The sequence below is a fragment of the Colobus angolensis genome, unplaced genomic scaffold, assembly GCF_000951035.1.
Source record: "Colobus angolensis palliatus isolate OR3802 unplaced genomic scaffold, Cang.pa_1.0 Scaffold102, whole genome shotgun sequence".
Taxonomy (NCBI): domain Eukaryota; kingdom Metazoa; phylum Chordata; class Mammalia; order Primates; family Cercopithecidae; genus Colobus; species Colobus angolensis.
This window is the reverse complement of record NW_012111142.1, coordinates 2,054,379-2,066,453: the sequence shown is the minus strand read 5'-3', so window position 1 is coordinate 2,066,453 and position 12,075 is coordinate 2,054,379. Positions and strand designations below refer to the sequence as shown.

The window sequence follows — 12,075 nt, the reverse complement described above, 5'->3', positions numbered from 1 at the left end:
TTCTGAAAATTGTCTTGTAGACTTTTTAGGATTTTCTTCATACATGATGTCATTGTTGAATCATTAATTTTCCTTTTACCTTTTTTTTTTTATTGTTTTTGTTTGTTTTGAGACAGGGTCATCCAGGCTGGAGTGCAAGTGACACAATCACAGCTCACTGCAGCCTTGACTTCCTCAGCTCAAGTGATCCTCCTGCCTCAGCTTCCCAAGCTGAGGCACATAACATCATACCTTGTTAATTTTCATATTTTTTTTGTAGAGACAGCGTTTTGCCATATTGCCCAGGCTAGTCTTGAACTACTGGACTCAAGCAATCTGCCTGTCTCAGCCTCCCAAAGTGATGGGATTACAGGCATGAGCCACTGGGTCTGGCCCCACTTTTTCCTTTTTAACATTGCGGGTGTTTTTCTGTGTGTGCTTTGTTGAATAGAGGTGGTGAGAGGACACATTCTTGCCTTTTTCCTAATCTTAGAAAATAGTTTTCAGTACTGAATATATTACCTATAGGTTTTTCAAGGAAATGAGAAGTTCCCTCCTGTTCCTAGTTTGCTGGGGGTTTTATTTTCTCGTGAATGGGTATGTTCTTTGTACAATTAACCAATGAAATCGTCTGGGTCTTTGTGGGAAGATTCTTAGTAACAAATTCCATTCCCTTAATTATGCAGATTTTCTATATCATCTTATGCCATCATGCTAAGTTGTATTTTTCAAGGAATTTGTCAATTTTGTACAAGTTGTCAAGTTCACTGGAATAAAGGCTTTAATGATATTACCTCTTTTAATATCTATAGTATCTTTAGTGATATTCTGCTCTTTCATTTTGGATGCCGCTAGTTTGTGTTCTCTTTCATCTAAGTACAATTTATCCTTTCATTCTGGATATTGATCATTTGCTTTCTCTCCTGTTAGACTGTTATATCTACCTTTCCCTTAAAAAAAAAAAAACTTTCATGTTTGTTGCTTATAGACAGTGAAGAGTTACGACTTGCTTTAAAAAAAAAAATCTAGCCTTATTCTCTACCTTTTTCATTGATGTCTTTACTGCACTTAAACTTGATGTAATTATCTGGTTGGGTCTACCACTTAGATAGTTGTTTTCTATTTGTCCCATCTGTTTTTGTTCCTTTGTTCTATTTTACCTGCCTTCTTTTGAATTAACAGTATTTTTAAATATATCATTTCAATTCCTCTATCTGTTTTTTAGGTATGCCTCTTTGTATTTTCAGAGGTTACTCTGGGGATTACAATGTGCCTTTTTAACATATCACAGTCTATCTAGAGTTATAATAATACAGTACTACTTCATGTAAAAGAGAAGAATCTTGCAACATTATAGTCAACTCCCTCTGTGCTTTGTGCCACTAGTATCATACACATTGTCTACATATAACCCCATAATAGTGTTTAATTTTTGCTTTAAACATTCTCGCCTTTTTAAGAAGTTGAAAGTAAAAAATATATAGATGTTCCTTGACTTACAACAGGATTATGTTACAACAAACCCATTGTAAATTGAAACTATTAGTTGAAAATGCATTTCACACATTTAACCTACTGAACATCATAGCTTAAACGTACTGAGAACTCTTAAATTAACTTATAGTTGGGTAAATCATCTAATCCAAAATCTCTTTTAAAATAAAGTGTTGAATAGCTCATGTAATTTACTGAATACTGCACTGAAAGTAAAGAATGGTCGTATGGGTACTTAAAGTAGTTTCTACTGAATGCATATTGTTTTCACACTATTATGAAGTAAAAAAATTCTAAGTTAAACCAACAGGTGAGAGCCACCACGCTCAGCCAAAAAGGCTCTATTATACCTTCCTCTATTAGACTTGACTGACTTTTACAAGCAGGAAAGAATTGCATTTAAATTTCATATTTTTCTTATATAGAGTACTAATGATTTCACCAATCTTCTTTTAAAATGCAGGACATTTTATTTATAAAAGAAATTATATAACTTTGAATATCTACAAATTCAAAGGATGTTTATTTAATGGTTAATTTTCACTTGGCCTGATACATCATTCTACCCACCTATATCTTTATAATCAGTCCACAAAATAAAAATCATTGTACCTGGCAGTAGCATCAACATGATTACAGGATATAGGCACAATAAAGATCCAGAATATGTTTATATTCATTTTCCCTTATCTTGGAAAATACAACACATTTTAAAGTTCTCTCAGAAAACTCTCAGACTACAAATACATCAGCAGAATGGCCCCCACTGTTACTGTTACGAATAGTTTTCTACAACACTAATGCTATTCCAACTTTATAGCTTTAGTTCAGTCATAGCTTGGAACAGAATAAAGTTAACTCTGGTAGAGAATATCCTTGGCTGAATTAGCATGATGATGTACACTAATTAGAAAGACTAAGCAAATGGTACTTTTTAAAGGAAGCTTTATAAAGCAAAAGGTAGAAGAAAAAAAGTCTAGAATGGGATTTGATTACTTATAGCAAGAGCTACTAAAAAGGCATGTATCTGTCTACATAGAATGAAATCTTTCCAAAGTAGCAACTTTATCATTCAATTAATAAATACTTTTGAGCAACTATTTTATCAATGAGGACACTGAGTAACAATCTAAGGAGCACACAACTGGTTAACAGACTCAAGATTCAAATCCTGTTTGTCTTACTCCAAAGTCCATGATTTTTCCACTTCAAATCTAAAAAAAGGGAAGGTTTCAACCTAGATAGAGAAATGACTATGTCGCTAATTTTATAATGTACACAGAAAGAGGAGCAAGATTGGAAGGGAAGATGATTAGCCTAATGAAACCAACAGCAGCATTTATTTAATTCATCTGTTTCCTCCAAAGGATCAAAGAGAAGGCATAGAAAGCTACACTTAGTGAGGACTTAAGATAGGTAATCTCTAAATCCTTTTAAAAAACATTTTAAGTAGTACATACTAAATGAATAAATGTAATACTAATGAATAATGGATACTAATGAATAAATGTAAGCTGTGCAAGTTATAAAACACAAGAAAATAAGCACTCATAAACTCACCACATAATTTAAGAACTAGATCATTACCAATATGATTGGGTATACATGCATCTATCTGCTTCCCTCAAAAGTCATCTACTAAAATGTATTTATCATTTCTCTGCCTTTTAACAATAATCTTATCACATACATATATAACTATAAATAGCTTATTTTGGCTTGTTCTTAAGTTATATAAGGATAACAAATGTAGTCTCCTACAAGTTGGTTCTTTAACTCGTTATGTTAAGATTCATCCATCCACTCTATTGTCACTGAACATTTGCTGTTTCTTATTTATTTTAGATTCATTTGGACCATGTATATTTTCACAGCTACTCATTGTAGTATTTAATTTTTTTCTGCTCAAGGTTCTAAGAAATTAGAAGAGATAGATCACACCCTCCCATAAGTTATATTACACATTTAGTCTTTCAAATACATACCAAATAGTCACATTTCAACATCACTTAAAAATGAATCCACCTTGATATGTAACCTGCCAAGATAGCTATTTGCACCACTCATTTATGATCTCATCAGTAACCACATTAAAAACAAACAAACAAACAAAAACTTAGTTTACTAACAATGATGGAGATTCTCTACTAACATGCCATTATGTTTTATGCATTATTTAACTGCTGATTTGGTCTTAAATCACTTTGCTAAAACTTAGAAAATTAGCAAAGTAATTGCTAGTCTCACATATAATATATATTAGCTATATATGTGAGATGTTAACCTCAACTTTAAGGTTGTATATTTATTATCAGAATATATTTATCTAAAAGCTTAATATAACATCTCCTGTGCATGTTAGGAGGACAGTTGTCAAAAAGGTCTACTTTTAGGCCTGACGCAGTGGCTAACTCCTATAATCCCAACACATTGGGAGGCTGAGGTGGAAGGATCACTTAAGCCCAGGACTTCAAGACCAGGCTGGGCAACACGGAGACACTGTCTTTACAAAATAAAAAAAAGTAGGCATGGTGGTACGCGGGAGCCCGGGAGGTAGAGGCTGCAGTGAGCTGTGATCACAGCACTACACTCTAGTCTGGCCAAGAGAGCTAGACTCTCTCAAAAAAAGAAAAAAAAAAGTTCCACTTTTCATAGTTTTTTGGTTCCCCACTCCTATACACAGACACACAGTTCAGGAGTATTACTTGTTCGGCAAATACACGTTTGTTTTCATTGCATTCTTAGGGACTGTGTGTGTGTGCGTTTGTGTGTGACATTATCTTTGCAGCTTTGTTTGTCTGAGAACTGGATGATTTTTATAATGCAAGAGTAGGGAGACAAGTCTCTTTGCTTAATTCTGGGGAAAGGAAAACTTCCTCAATAATCCATAACCTTTAAGGACATCAGTAAAACATGCTTTTATTGGTAGCTATGTTGAACACCATATTAGGTGATGGGTTTCTTTATCTGTAAAGATAATAGCAGCCCTTATCCCCTAAAGTCTTTTAGGATTAAACGAAAAAACGCAGATAAATTGATTAACACAGCACCCACATTGTAATTCATGATTGAATAAATATAAGTTATTTCTGTACAGCTTTCCCCTTTCATGTCAATTCCTATTTGATGCAAATATTTCCCCAGCTGCGTTACTTTGCATTTTACTTAATACTGAAATAAACTAAGGAATAGGTTACACTACAGGGGGTACCTAAATCAGCCTGAGGATAAGGACAGCCAGAGAAAAATTACAGGTGTTTGATATCCACCCCACTCCCACCTTTAATGACTTTTTTTTTTTTAAGTTTCTATAGGGCAGCAACTATTTTATGCATCTCAATATAGGATGGATGAAGGATAGGAAAAACAGATGAATATTATCTAGCACAATGCCTATTCCCATTATGGTCATTCTCAATAATCAGATTATTGGTCATGGATAGGAATTTAGAGATCATGCAGTACAAACTTATTTGTATAAGTAAGAAAACCGAAGCTCAAGGTCGATAAGTGACTTGCCCAACAGTGAAAGAGTCTTAACTGGAATCCAGGTATCCAGACCCAGTCCATGAGTTCTCCCACGGGTTTATATGAACGCGCCACATTAATGAAGGCAAGGGACTGACAAACTACGAAGGCGTGTTTTTATCTACTCTGTTCCATCCTGTGTGTTAACCTTATTTATGTTATTTCAAGTTAGACATCACCTTAGATACAGCCCACAGCTTACAAAATCTGTCAAAAGCATCGTAGAAACAGAAAGCAAAGGAGGACTGTCGTATGAGTACCGCTGGAGGAGACGTAGAGTTGAGGATACCAAGCGAGGAGAACTATCTGTCGACAGAGGAGACAAGTTTATACTCCGAAAAAATAGGACAATGAGAAAGGCTGTTGGGCCACATAACATCTACTCTTCCTGCAGAGGGCCCCCCAAAACAGCAATACCTGCGGAGGAGATACCTACGGCATTCTGAGATTCGGGGAAGCACCACTGTCGCTGAACAAAACGAACCCAACATCTTCTGAAAACAGAAACTCCGCCAAAGGAAACGCCAAGGCATGAAAAGCGCGCGCTGGACGTTGCGTCACGCCCACCGCGGCCGGGCGGAAACACCCTCCCCGCGACGAAGGATCCGGGTGTGAGAGAGCAAAGGAGCGGGAGGGGAGTTTAGGCCCAAGACAGCACCCAGTTTCTGCTGGGTATAACAGAGCACTCTCTCTCACTACTCTGGCCATACCGCGGCTCCTCTATCTGGCCCCGCGAAAGAGGAGCAACACAGCTGTCTATCAGCGCTTCCTTGATTTCTAGCCGGATCCTTTGGGGAAGGGCTCTGCATCTTATTTCCGGCGGCGGTGAGGTGCAGTTGCCATGGTGATTAGAGAAAGGCCGAGATCTGTCCGGCTGCGGTGAGGGGAACGCGGAATCGCCGAAGAGACTTGACTGCGCTTCCTTGTTTGTGAGCTAGAATTAGGTAGCAAACAGCTCGCTGTCTCTATCTCTTCGCTCCCTCTGTCCCTCTCTGTGCGGCTGCTTCTCCTTCCCCTGCTTTGTCAGCTTCTCTGTCATAAACAATTGGTCCATGTGTATACCTACAATGTACATGTAAATGCGGTTTTATTTCCAGAGGAGTACAAAAATAGGGAGATGGTGCCCGAGATTACCTGTGAAAGTATTTCACTGTGTAGGGACGGTGATTGGATGGCTTTCTGTTTTCGCTTGGCCCGGTAGAAGCCTTAGGCGCTTGTTAACAGTTTATTTTTCTTGCTGTTGTGTGGCTGGTTATTTATGGAGCCGTTTGCTGCAATGTACTCTCTAGGCCCCTGTCTCAGTCTCGGGCTGGAGTTTTAAATAAAGGAGGTTTCCAAGCCTGCTGGGGGTGCAATTATATGTTTATTTAAGCTTCAGTTTGGTTTCTCGTCACAGAAAGGAGAAGAATAAAATTCTGGCACATTTCTGCCTTGCGATTTCCACGTGAGGGAGTTGCCCTGTTTGGAAAGAATATTTGAGGACGATCCTAAAAAATATTTACACTTTAAAATTGCTTATTGCAAAGTGAAATTCATTCTCCCTTCCTTCTTGAAACAGTTTTCTTTCACACTTGTGAGGAGATGCATGCACGCATATGTGTTTAAAACTCTAATGCTTAATTATAGTAATACCAATTTGCAGTAACCAGACTGTGACACCACATCCCTGTGGGGTCCTTCTAAACCTAGTGTAATATGAAAGTGTCAGGCAGGCGGCCTGTGTATTATAAATAGGGTACTTCATCCATGGTAAGCAATTACTATCTTTCTTTCCCAAGTGTAAAAGATCTATGTAATTCAAAAAGGTGCAAATGATTTAGGTCTCCTGAGTAGGAATCCAATGAGTCCTGAAGGGGACCCTACCTGTATCATCTTATTATTGAACTTGAAATATTCAATTTAGTAGGCTGGAGTGTATTTTTAGAAGTCAAAGCTGGGTAGAGTAATGTTGGAAGCTGTTAGACCAATCTGATAACCCATAGTAACCATTGTTCAGTAAACCTATATCCACATTAACAAAGAATAAACTGTTAGTGAAATTTACGGCTTTTTGCCACTTACTGCTAGCTGGGTGACATAGCTACCCCTCAATTTCCTCATCTGTAAAACGGACAAAAAAATACCTGACCACTGTAATAGGGATAAGACAAGATGTATGACAGTTCTTTAAGCTCTTATGTACAGAGGTGCTATATCAACCTCAAATATAGTTATTAATAAAGGAACACAGTAAAACTATGATAATGTTATAAATGACACCTTTGAAATATAGCTATTTGAAATGTGGGGCTGCATTATTGAGATGTTAATGCAATGATCTTGTTGATCCTGCTGTGGAAGATGGGTGTCAACTACCACTCATATCCAGATTCTCATTATTCTGGAGTTTCTCATTATTCTGGAGTTTCTCATTATCTGCAGTTGATTTAGCACTTATTACGTGCCAAGCAGTATTGTATATGCTTCACATGTATTAACTGATTTGGTCCTCTTAAAAACCTGATGAAGAGTCTCATCTGACTTTCTTATTTTGAGAGAATAGATGTGTGCTTTTCCTTTGTTCAGTGATTCTTCTTTTGTATATATCTTTGTTCTTTTGGCTATTATTACATACTTGAATAATTGTATATATACATATGTATATATCTAAAATTAGAAATCAACTGCAAGGGCTTATTCTTGTTTAATGTATAATACGTCCATATACAACTATAATATTCATCTTTTTCTTCCACACATAAAACTTCTAATATCTTGATTTTTTCATAAAAGTTATAAATTTTCATCTTTTTCTTCTACGTATGAAATCTTGATTCTCCTCCCTGTATGTGAAAGACATGGTGACCTTTGCATTTTAGTGATTCACATTGACAAACAAGTTTTTAAATTACTTTTCAATAGAATGGCGATCAGTCCACGAAGCGATGCAACTTTCTCCAGTCAGAAATCAACACCTTCAGAGAGTCCTCGAACAAAGAAATTTCCACTAACTGAAGAGGAAATATTTTATATGAATTGTAGAGCTGCCTACTTAACTGTCTTCAAAAGCAGCTTGGAAAACATTATTTCTAAAGATCAGCTTTACTTGGGTAAATTTTTAAAAATTTTAAATCTTTCGCCTTTTTGTTGAAAGTTAATAAATAGGTCAGAAAGACTGAAATTAGAATTAACTTGTTGAATCATCCCAATTTCTTAGTGAAGCTTGAGCAATGGAACTATAGTAAGCTATTATGTCATATTATATAGTTACATATTCTAGGAACTACAAAATAAAACTTTCAATGTTTATACAAACTAGATGGGTAATTGAAAGCTTCTGTCAATTACTACTTGCTTAAGATATTTTTAATTCTCATTTTGGTGCTTTAAGATTTATCATAATAAAATTAAAACACTTTTGGCCTCTAAGTCACTAGTCTAGATTTGACCCATACTGAGGAAAGTGTAAAGGATATGTAAAAATGGGTGGAATGTCTGAAAAAAGTGAAGTATTGAGAGATAAGTGAACTTTTAAAAGAGAATTGAGTTTGGGTTTTTTTCTTTCTTATTTTTATTTTTTGTTTTGTCTTTTATTGCTTCTGTCCTTCACATTTAAAAATTCCTCTCATTACAAAGGTCCCCAAAACCACCAAATTTGGTCCTTGCCAGGAGTATCAAATGATTTGGAGGTCTTTAGTCATGAAAGAGTAGTAAACAACAGTACCAGATAACACTGACCACTCATGTCAGTTTCATCAAGGCTAATAACTTTATGGGTAGAGAAAGTAAGTTATTTTGCCAATTTTAGAATGAATTTTCTTAAACCAAAACCCTGACATATTTTTGCAGCAGTGTCTTGAGTTTGTATCCAATAAGATCTATTTGAGGAAATGTATTTTGAGGAATACAAGAATTGACAAGATTAAAATTTATTTGATGTCTAAATAAAATATGTTATTTGTAAAGTAGTTTAAATGCAAATGCACATGACTGACTTTTAAAGTCATGTTTAATTTTGATTTACATTATTTTAAAATTAGTAACATGCTCTATTTTGAATTTTAAGTATTTGTGTTTAATTCATATACATTAAATGTTTAGGCAGACATCCAATACATTTTTTTTTTTTTGAAACAGAATCTTGCTCTGTCTCCCAGGCTGCAGTGCAGTGGTGCAATCTCAACTCACTGCAGCCTCTGCCTTCTGGGTTCCAGTGATTCTCCTGCCTCAGCCTCCTGGGTAGCTGGAATTACAGGTGCATGCCACCATGCCTGACTACTTTTTGTATTTTTAGTAGAGACGGGGTTTCACCATGTTGGCCAGGCTGGTCTCGAGCTCCTGACCTCAGGTGATCCGCCCACCTCAGCCTCCCAAAGTGCTGGGATTGCAGGCGTGAGCCACCACGCCTGGCCAGTAAATTAAAATTACTTCTAATTTGCCATTTTTTCTGAAATATCTGAGATTTTTTGTTGTTGTTGTTGTTACTGTTTTGAAAATATACTAAGAGAAGGAATCTGCTAAGTTTAAAAGTTTAACATGCCTTCCACTACTATGGCATTTAGTTTGTGAATCAATATGTATGTATTACTAAGGCGTTATCAATCTTATAAAATTATCTGGGAGGATAACAATGCAGTGTTTGTCTCTTCAGTGTTATATACACTTTTGGTTTTAGGGTGGAATACTCTGTTAACGTTGTAATAATTGATTTTAGATGAACTATTTTTTAAAAAGGAGTAACATGAACCAGAGCTGCTTCTTATTGCTATGTCTTTCATCTATATCCTTCTGCCACTTATACATATAACATGTGCATTTCCATTTTAAGGTCGGATAGAGCAGTAGCATTACTATAGCTTTAAGTTCCTTTTTTGTCAATTTATAAATAATACAGGCGTTATAGACTCATGTCAGAACTTTAAAAGTAAACCCTGGCAAAAGATCCATATCATGGTGTCAAAATTTAAACATCTACAGCTACCTAATATTTTTACTATCATCAAACTTAATTAGCTCCAACTAATTCTAAACCTAGAGATTAAAGTTAGTAGGAAATAGATTGTATCAGTTTCTTAGATATGGGTATGTCTGCTTACTGAGTACATGTTTTGGCACAATTAATTTTATTCTGAGAAAGTTGTTCTTTTCTAATTACCAGTACATTTTTTAAAACAGTATTTTCTTTGTTACTAAAGATAGCAGGAAGCATATGCTAAGCTACCACTTGTGAGAAAAAGTTACACACCTTTTTTCTCAAAACTGAACAGAAAATATAATTTTCTTTCATGTGGACTTCAAATGCTGGCAAGGATGTGGAGAAAAGGGAACCCTCATACACTGTTGGTAGGAATGTAAATTAATACAACCACTGTGGAGAACAGTTTGGAGGCTTCTCAAAAAACTAAAAATACAGCTACCATAGGATCTAGCAATTCTACTACTTGGTATATACCCAAAAGGAAATCAGTATATTGAAGAGATATCTGCACTCCCATGTTTACTACAGCACTATTCACAATAGCCCAAATTTGGAAGCAGTGTAAGAGTTCATCAACAGATTAATGGATTAAAAAAAAAAAAAAGTGGTACATATACACAGTGGAGTACCATTCAGCCATAAAAAAGAATGAGATCCTGTCATTTGCAGCAACATGGATAGAACTGGAGGTCATCGTGTTAAGTGAAATAAGCCTGGCACGGAAAGGCAAACATCACATGTTCTTTCTTATATATGGGAGCTAAAAATTAAAACAATTGAACTCATGGAGATAGACAGTAAAATGATGTTTACCAGAGGCTGAGAAGGGTAGTGGGGGTGGGGGGAGAAAATTGAAAATAGAAAAATAGAAAGAATAAGACCTAGTATCAGCTAGCACAACAGGGTGACAATAGTAAAAAAAAAAATTTAAGTGTACATTTTAAAATAATTAGAGTATAATTGGATTGTTTGAAACAAAGGATTAATGTTTGAGGCAGTGGATACCCTATTTACCCTGATGTAATTGTTGCATACCTGTATCAAAATATCTCATATTATATATCTACTATGTACCTCCAAAAATTAAAGATTAAAAAAAAGAACCTTAGACAAAAGGCACTTTAGGCTTAACAATAAGGAAGAAATTTTGCAGAAAATTTTATATAATATTCATTGTCATAAAAATAATTTAGTAGTTGTGTAAGTGCATTCTGTATATGTACCATGATTCAGTTAACCACTCCTTGATTGTTTGAACATTGTTTCCTTTATTATTAGTAGCAGTAGGGTAGCAATATGATGAACATCTTTGCACACTAAGCGTTTTTAAAATAAAAATATTTTAGAGGCAAAAAAAAATTACAACTTCATTTACATCTACTTGTATTCCCAGCTTTTAAAGGGTAGGAGTTGGCTGGAGTTGGAATCCTAAAACATATATGCCATTTCTTTGATTCTGTGAACAGCTGAATTAAAGAATAGTTCATTTACACACTAGGCAAAATAATTACTTACATGTTGTTGCCAGGGCAGTGTGGTAATCAGGACTTTTGTTGACATCCAAAATAAAACCGTGGAAATAAAAACATTTATATTATCTCCAATGCAACGAATTTCCACAAAGCCTTTATAGGTGTATGGAAGATGGCAGTTACCACAACTGCAATTTCTGTCAGCTCTGAAAGTCAGTGGCATAATCCAGAGGAGAAAAGAATTTTATTTATGGATTTTTAATATGTTATTACCCATAAGTTATGGCCGTAGATAGCCATTTTACACTCAGATGTAGACTTCCTATTTAGATTATAAAATTTCTTGCTGGGTGTGGTGGCTCATGCCTATAATCCCAGCACTTTGGCAGGCCGAGATGTGTGGATCACCTGAGGTTGGGAGTTTGAGACCAGCCTGACCAACATGGAGAAACCACGTCTCTATTAAAAATACAAAATTAGCCAGGTGTGGTGGTGCATGCCTGTAATCCCAGCTACTTGGGAGGCTGAGGCAGGAGAATCGCTTGAACCCGGGAGGCAGAGGTTGCAGTGAGCCAAGATAGCATCATCGCACTCCAGCCTGGGTGACAGAGCAAGACTCCTTCTCAAAAAAAAAAAAAAAAAAAA

General features: G+C 35.8%; 2 protein-coding genes across 6 annotated transcripts in view; one reads left to right on the top strand and one right to left on the bottom strand.

Moving 5' to 3' along the window:
• Window positions 1-5,813, bottom strand: part of ITGB3BP (integrin beta 3 binding protein (beta3-endonexin)) — a 74,521-nt gene extending 68,708 nt beyond the window's left edge. For all 4 annotated transcript variants that reach the window (XR_001001634.1, XM_011940923.1, XM_011940916.1 and 1 more), the window contains exon 1: window positions 5,438-5,813. Coding sequence is in view for 3 of the 4 variants with exons in the window: in XM_011940923.1 (XP_011796313.1) it covers window positions 5,438-5,709 (272 nt within the window). In the remaining variant the exon portion in view is untranslated. The remainder of the gene's footprint in view (window positions 1-5,437) is intronic.
• The window catches only part of EFCAB7 (EF-hand calcium binding domain 7), a 47,965-nt gene continuing 41,447 nt past the window's right edge, over window positions 5,558-12,075 (top strand). The window contains exons 1-2 of one of the 2 annotated variants that reach the window (XM_011940945.1): window positions 5,558-5,945; window positions 7,903-8,090. In XM_011940945.1, the coding sequence (XP_011796335.1) occupies window positions 7,904-8,090 (187 nt within the window). In that variant the 5' untranslated portion in view covers window positions 5,558-5,945; window position 7,903. The remainder of the gene's footprint in view (window positions 5,946-7,902; window positions 8,091-12,075) is intronic. The other variant, XM_011940936.1, reaches the window with a different exon arrangement.